The sequence below is a fragment of the Gymnoscopelus microlampas genome, assembly GCF_963454915.1.
Source record: "Gymnoscopelus microlampas genome assembly, chromosome: 21".
In the NCBI taxonomy this organism is placed as follows: domain Eukaryota; kingdom Metazoa; phylum Chordata; class Actinopteri; order Myctophiformes; family Myctophidae; genus Gymnoscopelus; species Gymnoscopelus microlampas.
Genome location: NC_139958.1, coordinates 39,302,626 through 39,322,787, shown reverse-complemented (window position 1 = coordinate 39,322,787; position 20,162 = coordinate 39,302,626). Strand labels below are relative to the sequence as shown.

General features: G+C 42.1%; 2 protein-coding genes across 2 annotated transcripts; one reads left to right on the top strand and one right to left on the bottom strand.

Annotated features, from left to right (window-relative positions):
- Positions 1-447: 447 nt before the first annotated feature.
- Positions 448-1,805, top strand: LOC311037972 (extracellular calcium-sensing receptor-like; the record flags this gene model as incomplete). The annotated part of the gene is made up of 3 exons (XM_084047267.1): positions 448-579; positions 669-792; positions 892-1,805. The coding sequence occupies 3 exons, from the start codon at positions 448-450 to the stop codon at positions 1,803-1,805; spliced, it is 1,170 nt and encodes a 389-aa protein (XP_083903393.1).
- A 2,579-nt stretch (positions 1,806-4,384) lies between these two features.
- LOC311037971 (protein-glutamine gamma-glutamyltransferase 5-like) lies at positions 4,385-17,732 on the bottom strand (the record flags this gene model as incomplete). Its single annotated transcript, XM_084047266.1, has 16 exons — positions 4,385-4,410; positions 5,475-5,635; positions 5,796-5,929; positions 6,995-7,125; positions 8,076-8,250; positions 8,402-8,514; positions 8,916-9,042; positions 9,716-9,831; positions 9,959-10,068; positions 10,967-11,048; positions 13,013-13,187; positions 14,712-14,840; positions 15,051-15,169; positions 15,903-16,160; positions 17,057-17,236; positions 17,714-17,732. The coding sequence occupies 16 exons, from the start codon at positions 17,730-17,732 to the stop codon at positions 4,385-4,387; spliced, it is 2,055 nt and encodes a 684-aa protein (XP_083903392.1).
- Positions 17,733-20,162: the final 2,430 nt, after the last annotated feature.

The following is a 20,162-nucleotide window of genomic DNA, read 5'->3' as shown; positions in this document are numbered from 1 at the left end:
GGGCCTTTCATTGGGCATAGCTGTGCCAGTTTGCAGACCATACAGCCATGGCAGGTATAATATTAATTCACATTTTACATGTTAAATACTTCAAATTAGATTCAAATTTATAATAATAATGAGTACGAACGTAAGTAAAAAATTTAAATAAAACATTAACGTTCTTGTAGTTATGCAATATTAAGTGTATGTCAGTACAATGTTTGGAGCAGTAACACAGTTAAAATCCTTTGGGGGAATACTTACTATGTGGAGATATTTGCATTTTAGTGCACAAGTCCATGCCTTTGAATCTCCAAAACCTTTTAAAGTATTTAGCTGTTCCAAAATGTTGCTCATCACTATTTCTAGCTTGTATACTACTTGGAAAAGATCAACTTCACCACATCATTTGATGATCATGTATCATTTGATGAGAATGGTGATTCTTTACAAATCTATGATGTCATGAACTGGGTGTGGCTCCCTGATGGAAGCACAAAGGTTCAAAATGTAGGTGTGGTCAAGAAAACTGCCTCCGGAGGTGAAGAACTCAGTCTGGATGAAGACAGAATCGTCTGGAACTATGAATCCACAAAGGTGACTTTGGCTTTCTAAATTAAAATACCAAATAATGTGAATGTAATTTAGTTCAGACTGAAATTGATCATTGTTACTTTTCTCGGCAGCCTCCTCGGTCAGTGTGCAGTGAGAGCTGTTCCCCTGGAACCCGTGTGGCTAGAAGGAAAGGAGAACCTGTCTGCTGCTTTGACTGCATTGCTTGTTCGGAGGGAGAGATCAGCAATGACACTGGTACTGTAGGTCTAAATCATGTATCAATGTAAACAGTAGGTTAGGGTGACAATGTACTTGTCTGTGCCTTTAAACCTGCCCTCCTGCCCTCTTTGTTAGACTCTACAGAGTGCACCAGTTGTCCAGAGGACTTCTGGTCCAGTCCCCGGCGTGACCACTGTGTTTCTAAGATCATAGAGTTCCTCTCCTACCATGAGGCCCTGGGTATCTCCTTGACAACAATCTCTCTGCTAGGCACAATTATCTGTGCCACTGTCCTGGGAATCTTCATCTATCATCGAGACACACCCATGGTGCGCGCCAACAACTCAGAACTCAGCTTCCAACTTTTGCTGTCACTCATACTATGTTTCTTGTGCACACTTCTGTTCATTGGCCGTCCCAGGCTCTGGACTTGTCAGCTGAGGCATGCAGTATTTGGGATAAGCTTTGTGCTGTGTGTTTCGTGTATCCTGGTAAAGACTATGGTGGTGTTGGCTGTGTTCCAGGCCTCCAAGCCTGGGGGTGCAGACATTATGAAGTGGTTTGGTTCCATGCAGCAGAGAGGAACAGTTCTGGTTCTTACTTTAATCCAGGCAACAATATGCACAGCCTGGCTTGTGTCTGCCTCACCAACTCCTTATAAAAACACACAATACCACAGTGATAAGATAGTCTATGAGTGTGATGTTGGATCGATAGTTGGTTTTGCAGTGTTACTAGGTTATATTGGTTTACTGGCACTCCTCAGCTTTGTTCTAGCATTCATGGCAAGGAATCTTCCAGATAACTTCAATGAAGCCAAGTTAATCACTTTCAGCATGTTGATCTTCTGTGCTGTGTGGATAGCCTTCATCCCAGCATATATCAGCTCCCCAGGCAAATATGCAGATGTAGTGGAGGTATTTGCTATTTTAGCATCTAGTTTTGGCATTTTAGTAGCATTGTTTGTACCAAAGTGTTATATAATGCTTTTGAAACCTGAGAGAAACACTAAGAAGTCCATCATGGGTAGAGGTGCCACCAATATGTAGAAGCAGAAATAAATAATAATACATTTTCTGTGTGTGTGTGTGTGTGTGTGTGTGTGTGTGTGTGTGTGTGTGTGTGTGTGTGTGTGTGTGTGTGTGTATATATATATCAGAGATGGGGACTCGAGTCAGAGACTCGTACTCGAGTCGCACTCGAGTCGCCACGAATGAGACTCTATAGACTCGATTCGGACTCGCCCCTCAAAGACTTGAGACTTGACTCGGACTCGAGCTCAAAGACTCGTGGGCTCTTCATTTTATGTTTTTTTTTCTCCACACTTAACTATTGCAAAAATAGCAGATCTACAAGCTTGTGAGGCGCTGTGAGCTCCGTTGTGGTCCCACAGGTTGAGAACCATTGCCTACAAGCAAGTTACATGTCTAAGTTGTTGACCACGTAATGTAATGTTACAGCGTATTTGGTTTCCTAAATGCTTAGTGTTGTATACTCCGTCACGCCTCATTGTTTATGCTGCCCAAAAGAACAGATTTGTAAGCTGTCGACACGCCATGACGCGGTTCGTTGATAGCTTGTATGTCGGTTATTTTGGGTAGGTAGGCGACGCGCAAAGGTGGATGATGATTATGATAACGTACTGCACAGCAATACTGAAAGCCAAATGATAAGACAATGAGGCATAGGATTATACAATATGTTTGATTTTATCTTATTGTTATTTATTTACCTGGGACGATGCACATTAATCAACATTTCAGTTTTCACATCAATGTAAATGAGCCAGAGTTAGAAAAGAGCTCATTTTCATCTGTAGGCCTTGTCCCTGAGCAGGTTGTTAAAATTGGTGATCTATTACTACCATGGATTCATGTGTATGTTCAGACATTTCAGCACTTAAACCCTCAATACTTAGTAAATTTGACCTTTGACTCTGTACTGTACTGTTGTAGCTCACAACACTTTGCAGTGCTGTGTAAAAAAAAGATCCTATCACACAAAGATTTCGCGGTCCCCCTGTAGTAACTCTGGAGACCTCCTAGGTGTCCCGGACCCTCTGATGGAGACCCATGCTATACGTCCTATAGGAAATTCCTCACATCACTTTCAACATCGTCACCTTATTAAACTAATGGCCTAAGTCATTTTTTGAGGAAATGATATTTTTGCCTAAGTCAGGTCCTCATGACACTGGCCACCTCTGGTAAAATCGCCCAACTCCTAATTGAAAAGGATCATGCTGTTCACGCCCCTTTTAGTATAATGGCCTAACTCCCTAGTGTGACTTAGGACAAAATAGGCCTTTTGTTTGGCCTAAGTCACATGTTTTTGTGACTTAAGCCAAATTATTTACTGATTTAGGCCATTTTGTAATTTGTTTTGCTTTTTATTTTGGCCTAAGTCAGATTTAATCCTACTTAAACCTATTTCAATCTCTTATGTTACATAACTGACAGACAGTGTTATTTCTATTTAAGCAGTCATAATTTGTTATAAACATTTTGGGTGAAATGATTAAGAAATATCATATAGTTTTGTTCTGGATCAGTTTTTAATTTTTCCTGAAAACCTTGAAAAAATGACTTAGGCCATTAGTTTAATAAGGTGACGACATGGCGTCACTTCACTTTGCTTGTCATTATAGGTGCTTCTTTTTTTTGTTTGTTCAAAAATAGTCAATTTGCAACCTCACAGCGCATGTGGCCACTTTGTGAGCTGCTTTTCTGGGCCAAAGTGATTAATGCTTTGGAATATTAGGAACACTTCTGCAAACAAAGTAATTCTGTAAATGAAACCCTTAAAAAAAAAAAAAACTTTATCAGAAATGGCCTTAACAAAATGCAAATGACATGTGAGCATATTAGATAGAATCTTTTAATTGGGATTGATAATATATGTGATGACACCAGTAAGACCATTTAAGTTATGTATCTGTTAATCTGCAGGTCCTGTATTTATTATTATTATGATAAATATACTCCTTTTTTTTTTGAAGGCCAAATTAATCAATTTCTTTTTGTAGTGTGTTCAGTTGTAGCAGGGTGTAGCTGACAGCTATATAATAGTGACTCACCCAGTCACTATTATATAGCTGTCAGCTACACACTTCTATTTGGCTTCATGAGCAGTTGAGTTTCTATTTTTGAAAAAGGAGAGCAAAGAAGGCAATGTCTTGTTTTTTGATGTCATTTTCCCTTACTTACTTAATTATTTTTTACACATAATTACAGTTGAATGCTATGGTGTGATGCGATCATGCGAGAGTGCGAACTAGGCAACACCAACTCGGGACTCCTGAATAGGCTCTATGCACAGCAGCCATATTATCACTTCCTTCACAGGTGTTCCATTTAGTGTAGCACAGTGGTTTCCGCGACCCCCATAAATTAGTCTGAGAGTGTACAAATGGAACCAAATGGGTCACAGGGTCCATTTGGTTCCATTTGTACACTCTCAGACTTATGCTTTTCAAAATGTATAAAAATCTTTTGAAAAACACCAGATCTACAAGCTCCCTGACTCTGTTTGACCAGAATGGAACAGAGCCTTCATTAGTATCATTGGCAACACCCGTGAATTTCTTCACACTATGGCTGCTGTGCATAGAGCCTATCGTTGCCACACCCTAGTCTAGCATCAGGGTCTTGAGCTCTGCAGTGTGTCACGCCACAGTGCGTCTACGTAGGTGGTGTGCCTCTTTCCCCTCCTATGCCTTGTCTTGTGTAGTTTGCTCGCCATCAGTTTCCGGGTGCCTGACACAGTGCCCAGCCAGCCTCATCCTTCTCTCTCTCTGATCTTTGTGACCCGTGAGAGGCCCCCGTAGAGGTTAAAAGCCATACATGAATCAGCCATGAAGTCTTTATATACAGTAAGCGTCTAGACATTTTATGATTGACACAAGAGAGTACGAATTTGATCCAATCTTTCATCTTTAATGAAACCCAAAAGCAACATCTGAACTAGCATCACAGACCACTGGGTTGGTTCACAAGATGGCAGTATAGCACTACCTGCTGGTTGATCTCAAACTTGTAAGAGCAGGTTTGCGTCTGTTTACTGGTTCAAATAAATGCTGGACTTAAACAAAGCTAGGAAAGGATGGGTTATAAGAAGTTTGTAATACTGTTACACACCATTGCAGTTCAGACATACAACCAACCAGGACTTTTTTCACCCAGTGCCAATTGCCTAAGCTGTAATCCTGGGCGCTACTCTCCCTCTGCCAGCCTGTTCAGAGCCCCGAACTGAGCTCATGCTTCCTTTTAGCTGTGAGGCGACAGAGCTACCGACTGCTCTCAGTGGGGTGAGTATATAGGCTATATTTGACATCACACGTCTTAAGGTTATTTCTTTTTTCACTGGTAGTATGAGAAATGTCCACTGAAAGCTAAACAGCATTTTGTGATAAAGTTAATGAAGTGAATCAGGTGATTCCTTTGGATATGCAAGATATATATATAAAAAAACAATTCTATTATTTTTGTCATTTAGACCATACCACACCAAATCATGTATAACAATAAGAATGTTCTTAGATTGCTGTCCCAGAGCTAAAAATTGTAAAACCCATGCAGTGAACCACTGTCCCAGACTGAAGCAGGATAGATTACATCCTCACAGAGTGTGAGTGGTAGAAGGTGGACGACTCAGTGGTAGAAGACGTATGTCCTCTACTACTGTGTGTGTGTGTGTATGCACAGTGGTAGAAGACATACTCCCCAGGAGTGTGTCTGGTAGAATGCGGATGGTGCAGCTTCCCTTGATGTGTCTGAAGCTGGAACAGTCAAAGTCCACCAGCAGAGTCTTCACTCCTTGCTTGTAGGGACGGATGGTGAACTTGAAGCTCGCCTGGCGATGTGGACCCACCTCTGGTAATCTGCACATACACAACACAATACATACATTTTCATAAATGGAGATACGCACGCACGCACACACGCACGCACGCGCACGCACACGCACACGCACACACACACACACACACACACACACACACACACACACACACACACACACACACACACACACACACTGACCTGGCCTCAATGTCATCTTTGACCAGTCCACTGCCAGTGACAGTCAGAAAGCAGTTCCTCAGCTCCTCATCAAGTGGGTTTTTACACACAACCTCCACTGACAGCTCTCTGTCCTGCTGGCCCACCTCTGGAACCTACAAAACATGCACGCACGCACGCGCACACACACACACACACACACACGCGCACGCGCACACACACACACACACACACACACACACACACACACACACACACACACACACACACACACACACACACACACACACACACACACACACACACACACACACACATCAAGTGGTTCAAGTGGTTAATGTAAAATAAAAAAAATATCAACATATGCAACATCTCGGCTCTGTCGGGTGGAAACCTTGTACGTCCAAAATGTGTGAAAAGTTGAAATATCGAGGTTTCTGCCCGACAGCAACAAGACTCTGTAGATCAGGTACCCAGGGGTCCTTGAGGGGCTTCCCCAGCCAAATGTGTTAATATAGAATACAAATCAGTTGAACCACTCTAACCCCTGGCCCCTACTTTATATCAGATACAAGCTCACAACGCAGACAAAATGGAGAAAATGTGAACAATTTTGAATACTTTTGAAGCATTTTAACATCACAAATCTCTAACGGGGGTCCCTGACACAATACATTTCAGATGGGGTTCTGCGGCCAGTTACATATTAATGTGGGGGTCCTTGGCATGAAAACATTTCAGAGCCACTGATGTAGGATTTTGGGACCTCATCCCAGAGCTGTAGTAGTAGTAGTACAGTAGTAGTAGTAGTAGTAGTGGAATTAGTGGCAGAGGTGGACAGTAACTAAATACATTTATTTGATTACTGTACTTTTACTATACATTTTTGGAGGGTTTAAAAAAAAAAGGCTTACTAGGACTCAAAAACAATATTGTACTTTTGACTTCACTACATCTAGGAAGGTACTCTTGGGACCCAAACTTACAAAAAAATATATTATGAATTAATCACTTAAGTCCTATCTCAAATATAGTGAAAATAGCCGATCTGCAAGCTCACAGATCTACTATTTTCACTATTTTTGAAAATGTCTGACAATTTCTGAAAATACTTCATAATTTGTACTTTTGAATGCTTGAGTATTTACTTTACTTAGTATATACTTTGTCCACCACTGATTAGTGGCAGTTTTAGTAGTAGTAACTAATGTAGTACTAACGGTAATGGAGATATGAGGGCTTTCCAGTGTGATGTCTGCCTCTGTCAGGTAGATGGCATCTGGCTGCTCTTTGTCTGTGGCCATGGCTGACACCTTCACACTGTCACCGTTCAGCATGTGTCCCCTGTACGCTGAGGCTCGAACCAGGATGGGGACAGACATGTCTAGAGAGAGAGAGAGAGAGAGAGAGAGAGAGAGAGAGATGAAAACCTGTCAGTTAACACTCCAATAATTGACAAACAAACGTTCTTACAGTTCATTTATTTAATCCATTTCCCTGAGTTCAGTGCATTAATAAAGTGCCAGTGCGATGGATAGTAATACTAGCAGACAGAGAGAGAGAATGCCCTTGATGGGGGGGGGGGGGGGGGGGGGGGGGGGCTGGTAAACCCTCCCTCCGGAAATCTCATTTCCATTTGATTCCAATCAAATGGAAATGAGATTTCCGGAGGGAGGGTTTACCAGGCTGGGGGGGGGTGGGTGCTGAAAACTTGACAAAGTATAATTTGGGCTCAACTCTGATAGAGACAGAAACTGGACATACAAGTTCACGAACCAGCTCTGAAATGGGAAAGCTGACGAGTCCATAAAGCCCCAGTAATCCGTTTAGCTGAATGCAGCACAGTGTGTCAGAAAAACTAAATGATTTCAAGTGTGCCAAAGAACTTCCTAATGCACAGTAATTAGCAAGTTTGCATTATTCCCTATGTGGTCACGTTCCCTGTGGTGTTATATATGTCCTTGTAAAAAAAAATACCTCCTGGGTCCAAATGGACAGTTACGAGTCTATACCTCTGACAGTGTATAAAAGTAAGTAAGTGGGTCGGAGAGGCCTCTTGACGGTATCAGCCGGGAGTCTAAATCAACTGTAGATTTAGTCGACTAAAATCTTATGATATTTAGTCGACTGAAACTAGACAAAAACTAAAACATTTCAGATGACTAAAATATGACAAAACAAATTGGAATTTTATTCAAAAGACTATGACTAAAGCTAAATCAAAATTTGCTGTCAAAATCAACACTGGATTCCTCTCTGCTCAGCTGTTTGTGACCTGACCGTAGGGACAGACTAGTTTACCTCGTCCAGGCTGTAGAGTGACATCGTTCCGCTGGGTGCAGACGTTAGCAGAAGGTACACCGGTGTGCCTCATGATCTGGGTACTGATGTTAACAGAGAAACGCCTGGCTGCCTGGCCCTTATTGCTCATCTGCAGCTTCAAACTGATGTCCTGACCGTTGATGGACCTGGACACCTAGAATAATACAAAACCAATGTAAGAAGTATTCAGATCTTCTTTACTTTTCTAACCAACTACCAATAGTACCAATACCACAATATAGAATACTCTCAAAATGTTACGTAAAAGAACAAAAGTATTGGCATCAAAATATACTTATAAGTACCTCCTCGATGTTCATTGAAATGACCTTGGGAGCATGGACGCCATTTGTTCCATTTGTGGGTCGTCCCACTCTGGCGAGGGCGTGTTTAAAGACACTTCTCTCCTCGTCGGTACCTGTCAGGAGCAGAGGTGTCATTTCAGAAAAGAAAATAGGGGAGGATACTGGAGTTTAAGTACTGGAAAACTTGCTTTTAGAAATACTGAAGTATTCAAAAGTACAAATTACAGAGTAATTTATTGTTTTCTTTTTAATATCAATGCATGCTGTATTGATATTCAGACATTTCCCCCAAATATCTTCAGAAATCTCAAAAAGTATCATAAAAGCTACAAGCTCACAACGTGCTGTGATGAGACGCATTGTGAGCCTGTAGATGGGCAATTTTCACGAAAAGAAAGTACTTAAGTACAGCACTCAAGTAAATGTACTTCATTATCCACCACTGATGTGCATTTGGGTGGACATGCGTGTGTGTGTCCTCATTTATATGCGTGCGTGCACATAATATATTCACCCTCTCTGTGTTTGTAGCTGTCTGTGATATCCATCCTCTTGTTGGAGCCCACAGACTTGGTGGAGATGTTTTGACCAACTCTCTTAGTGTCGGAAGAGATTATCCTCTTTGAACCATCGGCCATAACCTAGCAGTATACAAAAAAACACATAATTGTAATATTATGAATGATAATGATAATGATGATGATAATAGCAATAATATTAATAATAATAATAATAACATAAGCTACAAAATGCTTAACCACATGAACCCTAGCACATGAATCTGAAACATTCCGGAATCCATCTTCGGATTCATCATCTCGACGGCCGACATAGCCTCAAACAGGCGAAACAGTTTGTCATGAAGCAACTCGCCAAGGTTCAGTTCCTTACACGCCCCCGTGAAATCACGAGTGACGTCAACCCACTTGGCGTTATTCTTCATCTTCTCAGGGACAATGCCCAGTCCCCAGCCAGCATCATCATCATCATCCTCATCGATGTTTGGGTGAAAGCAAAGGACTGCCGAGTTCCTTTGGTGTATGTGAAATGTATGTGATTTCAGAGGCAGCTCTCTGACTCCGGAGATTAATCTAGTGCTATTTGTCATACAAAGAAGTGGTTAAGTGGTTGGTTGTAGATCGTCTATTTTCGGCTCAAGTACAATACCTGATGTATACAGGGTCCAAACTGATGTCGATGTTGTATTTTCAAATTCAGCTGGGGACCCCCTATACCCCTAAAGGCCCCACTTTGATCGAGGACCACTGATATAACTAATTCCCTGAACACAGTTCCTGTCCAGCAGGTACTAACCAGCCAGTCAGTGACGTCAGCGTTGACCTCAGCAAAGACAAACGGAACATCGTATTTCTGGTCGGTGTGTCCGGCACGGACCGCTGCGACTGGAGCCGGACCGAGGCAGAACACGCCTGCAGGAGAGGAGAACAAACTCATGTTATGTCCATTCCACTGGTTCTCAAACTTAATTTATTTCAAGGACCCCCGCCTTGCTATGCCATAAAGGTTGCGATAACCACTGCTTGCAGAGACAAGTACCGTTGCTCCTCTCCTGTGGGGTTGCGTCCAGAACCTGCCAGCCATCATAGCTTCCATCCTCCTTCAGGTCTGGCCGTCTCATCCAGGCCTCCACCCACACATGGAATTCCCTGCGTGACACAAACAACAATAAGGTAGAAAGGTTTATATGGGCACAAAAGGGGACACGGGTAGACGGGTACAATGGTACTCTGACATAACACTGTCACTATGACTGTGCTCCATGGTGCTCTAGATGTGAGGGTTGCGTGGCACATACAGTAAGTACATGCATGCAGCGTGCATGTACTTACTGTATGTGCTTGCGTGTGCTTGTACTTAACGTCATTTAATTAGGGTCATTGGGATGCGTTTAAAATATTTTTAATATAGACGAGAGAGTGCTACTGTTTATTTTCTGGGCGTGTTTTTAACTCCCAGTGTGTGTGCGTGCAGCGCGCTGAGAGTCCACACTGTGAATGGAACTGTTGTTCCATTCACTCCTCTCTCTCTCTGTTCTATGCCATACGTCGACGCTCCAAAATAGAACTGAGCTCTGAAAGACGTGTCGTCAACATGTTTTGACACATCCTCTTGATGCCTTCAGTGTAGCTGCATACGTTTTAAACAATGGCTGCATTTCATGACGCTCTTATCCAGACCGATTTACAATAAGCAAGGTAAAGACATACATCGAATGCAGAGCGACAGTGCAGCCTCAGTAAACTAGGATCACAGGTAAACCAGGAACCTAGCATCAGACTAAACAATATACTGTCAAAATAATGTAGGCTTCACAGGGCTGTGAACAATGAACCTAATATCTGTCTAAATAACATGCTATCCAAATGACATTTTAACCATCTAAAAAAAACAAGCCCATCTAACCAAAACATGAGTCTGCATGGTCAACAAAACCAGGTCAAGTGTGTCTGCTTCTTTCAGTGTGTCAGGGCCTTTCGTTGTAAACCAGTTCTTGTCGGCAAGCACCGTCGTGCGAGGAGAGTATTGAATGAGAGTTTCACTCACCAAATGGATTCCTTTTTGGGAAGCTGGACTCCATAGTCTCCGCTGAACACATCGATGGTCAGGCTGCCGTCCATGTCGTGAGCTGACTTGAAGTTGGTGACAACACGGCATGGAATTCCCAAGCACCTCAAAACTGGAAAACACACACACACACACACACACACACACACACACACACACACACACACACACACACACACACACACACACACACACACACACACACACACACACACTCACAGTATATCACATCTACAGACACTTAAATCTTATATCAAATTGCCTTGTGGGTGGACGGTGGACAGCTGATGTCAAAAAAACTACTCAATTCACAATTATTTGATTAATCAAAGAAGTAATTGACTAAGAAAATAATCGATTGCTCCAGCCCTAAAGCATGACTTATTTAGTACTGAACAAGCGCTGAGCCCTGTTATCCCGAACTGATAGTGATGTATTTTCTATTTACTAGTAAGAGCTGGAGAGACGGGGAGACCCCTGTTACTGAACAAACACTGTAATGATGATTATATCAGAATATAGAGCTATTCAACACTTTTTCATAGTGATAATAATTTATCTATACGCTCACAATGCATGTATCGCGACACGTTGTTGTGAGCTTCGTTGTGAGAATTATTTTTGCTTTTCTTTAAAAGCCATGGAGGTTTGCAGCCAGACCCTTTGACTATTTGGAGGTCTGTGTTCATGGAAAGGTTTGGGAACTCCTGCGTTAACCTAGAGCTCCAACCATGGTTATTATCTTACTTTCAAAAGTTATACCTTACAGGCCAGGGGGGTCTGTCTTTTGTAGGAATAGGCTCTATTCAGCAGCCATATTATCACTTCCTTCACAGGTGTTACCAATGATACTAATGAAGGCTCTGTTCCATTTAGCACAGTGGTTTCCACATAACTCTGAGAGTGTACAAATGGAACCAAATGGACCCTTACGGGTTCATTTGGTTCCATTTGTACACTCTCAGAGTTACACACCTGTAAGGGGGCATTTGGAAGCCCATGAGGGTCCCTGGACCCCAACTGTAGACCCACTGGTGTAACAGAGTGTTTCCAGTGGGCCAAAACATGCACAATATCAGCACCCTGACTCTGTTTGACCAGAATGGAACAGAGCCTTCATTAGTATCATTGGTAACACCTGTGAATGTCTTCATAATATGGCTGCTGTGAATAGAGCCTCATCGGATCCAACATTAAAGACGCACTGAAGTGACATTTTCGGTCATTTTATTTTGAAGGTTCAGCTTGAAACGTCGGCTCAACAACTCTAATCCAATCAGAAGGTCCCATCCCTTCAGGCTATGGGACGTTGGATCTCAATCACTTCAGCCGTGGGCAACACGGCTAGTGTTTGTTTACAAGTGAGAGAGAGACGGCCAGTGAAGCGCGTTTGCTACTACCTGGCTTATTTCTAACCTATAATGTTTTCAGATACATATTTTAGTGTGCAGATGAAGTTTAAAATGAGTAATACACTCATCTTCAATGAGATTCAAAACGGAGTATCTCTGTAATTAAAATCAGCTGTGTTTGAAGAACGTGCAGCTATGGGAATCAAACAGGTGCATGTAATCAAGATTCATTTATATTCACGAAGGTCGAGTTATGTCATCACGCAGCACGTTTTCGTTTACAGGAAGTAATTAAGATTGGCTTTTTAGGGACTTTAGATGTAAAAATACACAAAAATGTTTTTTTTTCATTTTTTTTGGCATCTATTGTTAGGTATGCCCATATGATGACCACGGATATGCTCTAAAAGTGTGAAAAACATATTTTTCATTTCACTACACCTTTAAGGAACTGTCACATTTGGAACCGTTAACTTTTACGGAACTGGTTTAACACGCAGTCAGAGCTGGTATGTAGGAGACTCCGCAAGTCTCCTACGGGAGACTCTGCCGGTCATCAAATTATTGGATTAGGAATGCGGCAAAACAAAGAAAAGACGAACATTTTGTGAACATTACTGTAATGACAACCAGAAGAGTAGCACTGAAGCTCACATTAACTTGGGTTCCTTACCTGTACACATCACCCCGGCGAACACGAAGCACTGCCCGTACTTCACCGCCTGACAGTCAGATTTGTGCCATTTTTGCAGGATTTTGACACTTCCGCTCCAAGAACTGGGCAAGTCGCCGCCAGAATAATCACCCCAAGAGCCGGCCAGCACTCCTCTGTCATCATTACAGTTGATCTGCACAAATAATACACAATGGTAGAAGACGTACTCAGACGTTTTACTTGAGTAAAAGTAACTAACACAAGTAGAAATACCCTGTTACGAGTTAAAGAACTGAATTCGAAATTTTACTTGAGTACAACGTTATTGGCTTCGAAATATACTTGCATTAAATATACTCATTTTGTAGAATGGCCTAATTCAGAATCATATTATTGGATATTAGTAATGCAATAATGTGTTCATTTTAAAGTTGCAGCTGGTTAAGATGGGGCTGATTGTAATTACTTTAGTGGAGTAAAAAGTACATTAGTTCCCTCTCAGATGTTCCGGAGTATAAAGTCAGAAAATGTAAATATTAAAGTAAAGTAAAAGGTGCCTAACTGAAAACTGTACCCAATGCACGGTACATATGCACGTATGCTAATAGACAAACAGGCAGGTAGTTTAAAAAAATATATATATATAATAATAATAATTACATATATATATATATATATATATATATATATATATATATATATATATATATATATATATATATAATTTTTGAGCGGTGCAACCGCTCCTATATGAGGGTTTAGGACCCATCCGTGGTGAGTTTTTCTTTCCGTCGTGAAAATGTGTCTTTCGCTGTGACGCCATGCTGTGGAAAACACGCCCATAGGCTAAGCTTTGCAGGACGTGCTGTGATTGGCTAGCAAGACACATGATGAAATTAATAACTCATAAATATCACCGCTCACTTCACACTGGGTGTGATTTTTCACTTCTCTTAACCACTTAAAGGATGATATCAACCATTTTCAACCTATCTTCATATAATTGGTCCTCACTAATGCTCATGATAAAATTGTAAAAAACAAAAGAAATCCTACTCGGTCTGTGTCTGTGGACACTTCAGAAGCCTGCTTGCTTACCAGTCACATCATCGTTAGGCAGGGTAAAAAGAAAAGAAAAGATTTTTTTTTTATTTCGATTGTTATTAACGCGAGAACAATGGCTTCTATTGTGTTAACTTTCCAAGAATAGAAAGCCTGTAGTTTCCTACATTAGCTTGGATTGCCCATCGATAATGTAACTGGTAGGTGGGTTTCCGAACTGTCCACAGTCCTCTGAGACACAGGCAGAGTAGAGAAAATAATTGGTACCTTTTAATGAGCGTTAGTGAGGACCAATTATAATATAATAATCATGGACTTGATGAGGGCTGTGACCAGTTGCGGAGAATGCAGACACACATGCACACTCACAGCCATTGTCATAACTACAGTATGTGATAAATCGGACTTAAAGTATACTCTGTTAGTTACATGGATCCAAGTCGGAACAAAACCGATTAATTGATAATTACAATAAACGTGCTCTGAAAATGTACGGGGCCCACCCATCTGACCACTTAACACGGCTGCCATGTAGTCAATGGGTGGGCCACGAACACTTTCGAGACTTTCAAATTAGCCCTGGTCCAGAAAAAGTTCAGACTAGTAGTGGCTACTATACAAATAAACCTTGCCTGTGCCTGTGCCTTTGCCTTACCATAGCACTGACCACTCTGCTGACATAGATGGGGTTACAGCGAGCGGCGGTGTCATCAGCTGAGTCTTTCTCGAACTTGGGGTTGACGTCCAACAACTTCAGACAAATGTCCACCATGTCTTCCTCAAACTGGACGGCGAGAGACACATCAAAATATTGAGTTTAATAAAGATTTTTTTAGCCACATGAATGAAATAAATGTTGATTATGACCAGGGGAAATAACGGCTAATGTTGGGCAATAGTTTGTCCGTCCATCCGTCCGTCCGTCCGTCCCTCTATCCATTGTAATGCATACCTGGCTGTCACTGCCACTGATGTAATCTAATGTAATGTTTACCTGTCCATAAGCCCAGTCCTTAGCTTCAATGTGACTGTGTGTTCCTCCGTAGATGATTCCATGTTCGTTCATCACATATTCCTGTCTCTCAGCCTTCTCAGGAAGATGCACCAAATCATCTACACACAACACAATAAACATCCAGTCATTCTATACACAAAACAAACAAGATAAGTGCAGATCCCTACTAGGCCAGGTGTACTACCCAGCAATGTATAAGTTATATAAAACCTTATTATTTTTAGTCGTTATGCCAATTGATAACTGCCAACAGCAATAGGCTCTATGCAAAGCAGCCATATTGGGAATGAATTGGGCCTCTTCTTACTTCCTTCACAGGTGTTACCAATGATACTAATGAAGGCTCTGTTCCATTCTGGTCAAACAGAGTCAGGGTGCTGATATTGTGCATGCATGTTGGCTCACTGGAAACACTTGAGGGGGTTCCAAATGGCCCCTTGCGGGTGTGTAACTCTGAGAGTGTACAAATGGAACCAAATGGACCCGTAAGGGTCCATTTGGTTCCATTTGTACACTCTCAGAGTTATGGGGGTCCTTGAAATTAAAATGTTTGAGAACCACTGCGCTACACTAAATGGAACAGAGCATTCATTTGTGTAATTGGTAACACCTGTGAAGGAAGCAAGAAGAGGCCCAATTCATTCCCAATATGGCTGCTGTGCATAGAGCCTATTGTCACTGCACCACAGTGGATTTGAACACACAACCTCAACAGTGGTGGGCAGGCACACTTTACCACTGCACCACCCGAGTGCTCCTTCTTAATGTACTTTAATGAGATCATTATGGATTTGTTAAAGTTCAAAGGTGTCTCCCTCCCTCCATTCGTACCTTTACACCAGGGGTTAAAGAGCACCACCAGCTTGCCCATGAAGACTTTTGGTCCCTCGCTGGTTACAGACAGTTCGTACTCCCCTATGGGAGCGTCAGCAGGGGGGGTCACATCCAAGATCACGCGGCCTCGATGAAGGGCGGAACCCTCGTGAAGCTCCGCCTTCCATATCGCCTTATCGCCCTCCCTATGGAATCCCGTGAGGCCTTGGATACCAAACACAGCCTGCGTACCGAGCTCCTTTGAGGCCTTGGGACCTACAATTACAATACATGTTGACAATTTATAATATAGGCTCTATACATAGCAGCATATTGGAAAGAAATGGGTGATGATTCTAATGAATGTTCGGTTCCATTCTGGTCAAACAGAGTCAGGGTGCTGATATTGTGCATGTTGGCTCACATGGTCTGCTACACCAGTGGGTATAAAATGGGGTCGAGGGACCCACATGGTTCCTTGAGCGGGTTCCAAATGGCCCCTTATGGATGTGTAACGGGTCCATTTGGTTCCATTTGTACACTCTCAGAGTTATGGGGGTCCTTGAAATTCAAATGTTTAAGAACCACTGTGCTACACTAAATTGAACAGAGCCTTCATTAGTATCATTGGTTACACCTGTGAAGGAAGTATGGAAGAGGCCCAATTTCTTTCTGCTGCTGTGCATAGAGCCTATTGAGGCTTTTAACAGACACTCTTATGCAGAGTGACTTACAATAGGCAAGGTAAAGAACACATAGCATACATCAAATGCAGAGAGACAGTGTCTCAGTGAACTATAGGATCACAGGAAAACTTCATGATCTCATTGGTGGAATGTGGTTAGAACCTGATGTTTATTCTTGATGTAGTCTGCTGATGTAGTCACACATTATGTCTTTGTTTGACAAGAAGACATTAAGATAGGACTTTTAACATGAAAATACTATTTAAAAATAAAATATTTTGGCATCTATTGTTAATTATGTCTCCATTATGACCACAGATATATGCTCTTTAATATCATTATACTGTGAAGAGTGAAGACCCACATCGAACAAAGTCCAGTCCAATCTTTTCATTTAATGGCCCCCTCCTTTTTTCCCTCTACACCAGACCACTTCACCAAAAAGCAGATCTACAAGTGCGCAAGGCGTGGCAGGTCATACGGTACCTGTATCAACGGTAAAGCGGAGCCGGTTGGCGTCAGGGTTATAAGGTCGCAGCAGGTCAACGGTCAAGACGAAGGACTGGCCCCGCCTCACGATCAGCTGGTCAACTCTGATGTCACTGGTGTGGTGGGAGGAGTTATTGGTCTCACAGTGGAAGTCCACCTTCTTGTACGTTGCACTACCTACGGTTCAAGAGTCATAATAGTGTGTTAATGAGCGTCTTTGGCAGTTTGACATACAAAACGTTTGACACTGATGAAGCGTTTTCCGAGATTAGCTCCTGACTCACCCAGGACCAGGAAAAAGGTCCTCACAATGTTAATTTCTCAAATTCTCTTGATAACACACACACACACACACACACACGCACACGCACACGCACACACACACACACACACACACACACACACTATACACACTCAATAGGGCTTCGCACTACTGTGCAGTGCTCGGGCCCTAATAATAATCATTGCAGTTTCAATAGGGCTTCGGACTACTGTGCAGGGCTCGAGGCCTAATAACGCACTTTACATTTTTGCAAATCACAAAGTGCTACAGGGTTTAAAAACAAATGGCACAAAAATAATACCATACAGATACTAGACCATACCCGGTAAATAACCAATTAATAATAATAAAATACAGTCCTGTTTACTTACTCAGATCCGAGTATGCCATGTTTGTGTTGTCTTACAGAGGTAGAAGTCACAGGGAGCTGCGTGTATCGTATGTGTGTGTGTGTGTGTGTGTATGTGTCTGTGTCTGTGTCTTGCTGTCATGCAGCAGTATAAATACCTTCCCAACCCGTCTCATTAGAATGTGATTCATGATAGAAATCTATGTGTGTTAAACCGGTCATGCTTTCTCTTTTCTTAGATGAAAAGAGAAAGTCACTTAAAGCACCTTCAATGCAGGCACACAGGTTCTGAGGTGAAGACATTACTTAACCCCATGAACCCTCTGGCCTCACTCTGGCCAGCCCTGGCCTGGGGTATTCCAGTCAACTTAGTACAGGGTTTTAAGTGCTTAAACTATTGTGCGCTTCTAGAGTGACCGGACGAGAATCACTGCTTTAGAGAGGACTGACCATCCATCACTCACTGCCTCAGGCGATCAGTCCCAATCATACAGGTGCAACAGGCTTGCTGTTTGCTACCTAGCCTACTGCTCCAGAATGCCACTGCAGCCTAGCACCCAACCACACCCACTACCACAACTCACTGGTCTTCACCACTATTAAACTAACGTTAGACTTGAGCCTTATGACTTCATAAGACTTAATCCTCTCCCTAACCTTTAGTAATAAATATGTTGCCATAAAAAGTGTCCTGCTTTTCAATTAGCATTCCCTTTGTTAATTAGCACCTGGCAAACAGCTTGAGAAATGCAAATACGAGATGATTATTGTAGTTCGATTAGATTTACATTTGTAGCAAATACTCAATGTGGTTAAAATGCACGATACAAGTGTGCAAAGTATACTATTTTTAGTTACTGAAACCATCACAAGGCCTAGTTTCCTCTTCAGTAGAAGGTATTGAAAAGTGTGCTGAATAATTGTCCCCCATCTTGATGAAAATGCCTGTGATATACATGCCTGAGCACAGACATGTACATGTCCAGGAATGTACGGTACACTTAAGGGTCCTGGTTTGGGGGTTTGGAAATATGGCCTCCCTAAATTAACCCAGCACTGTTCAATTCAATTCAATTCAATCTTTATTTCAGACCCAGGAAGTTCCATATCACAAGAATACAACACCACACAATAAAAACAGAAAAAACTAGAAAATGTGCTCCTCGGAGCACAAGTCTCCGCCAGCAAATATTGGAATTTATTCCAAGATTGGAACTTTGTGGATAGTGTGTACGTCAGATGGCACATTGACTGCATTACCGTGGATTGCCTTTTGTCTGCCTCTTGGCAAGCCAACAAGTTTCATGAAGGCAATACGCTGACTTATCAACCTTTCCTCTAACGGGTGCAAATCCTGCAGTTCTCGGGGTATGGCATCCAGTAATAAGTTGTTAGCCCAAGCCCGTGGAGGGAGTTTCCCCATTTTAATGGAGCGATGACATGTGTGACAGATCCAAAGTGTTGTTTTGCTTGATTGCAGTTGGGTCTTTGTCCAGGAGACTTACAGTATCTATTGTTGATGTGTACTTTGCAGGTTTTAACTTTACCACTGTTTCTCTGTAGAGCATTCGTTCACAGGAGAAACAGACATAATTGGGTCCACTTTCTGACATCTTCTTTAAGAATGCGGCACCAGCTTCATCAGCTTGAACGTCTTCTTGTTCTTTAGGTGATCTGTAGCATCTCTTCTTATTGGTGTAATCTGCTCGTTGATGTTGTCCTTCTTCTATTGAATACTATGACCAGTGCCTTCTTTTCCTTTCGATGTTCTTTACAGATTCTTGTACTTTTTCTTCCAGAGAATGTAGCAATCTTAGCTGTGTCATGTTGTCAGCATTTGTGGCTCGTCTTTGTTTTTTGTCATTTAGGGATTCAAGTGGTCTTTGTCTCTGTTTCTTAACTTTGGCTTTCTGCTGTCGGCATTGCGCCTTTGCTTCTTCATGAGGTTTCAGACGATAATTTCCTGCTTCTTCAGTTTGCGTAATGAGAGTTAGTTGCAGCTGTGATCTCAGCTGTAATCTCAGTTTGTACTGGAAAGTGCTGTTCCTGAGCACAAGTCTCCGCCAGCAGCAGTATTTTTGGTAAGGAATTTATTCCAAGATTGGAACTTTTTCTGCTAATATCTCCTGACTAAATGTTAGCTTGGCTGATGGCACTGATGTCACTTTGAAACATGTACCGCAATGTTTCGAAGTGATTCACCTATTTATAGCTATGTATTTCGTCATGCGTCTCGCTAGCCAATCAAAGCACACCCTTTCAACATATTGTCACGTGTCACGTGAAGCTTGACCAATGTTAGCTTGGTGGAACCAATGAAAATCGGCCTGGCAGACACAATAAAAAAAAAAAAATTATGCAAATAGCCCACATTGTTCAGTTTCTGACATACAGAAGACATGTGCGCCAATGGTTCCACAGTCTAGAGGTGAACCTGACAGAACTGCGTGTGGGGTCCGTTATGACAGCGA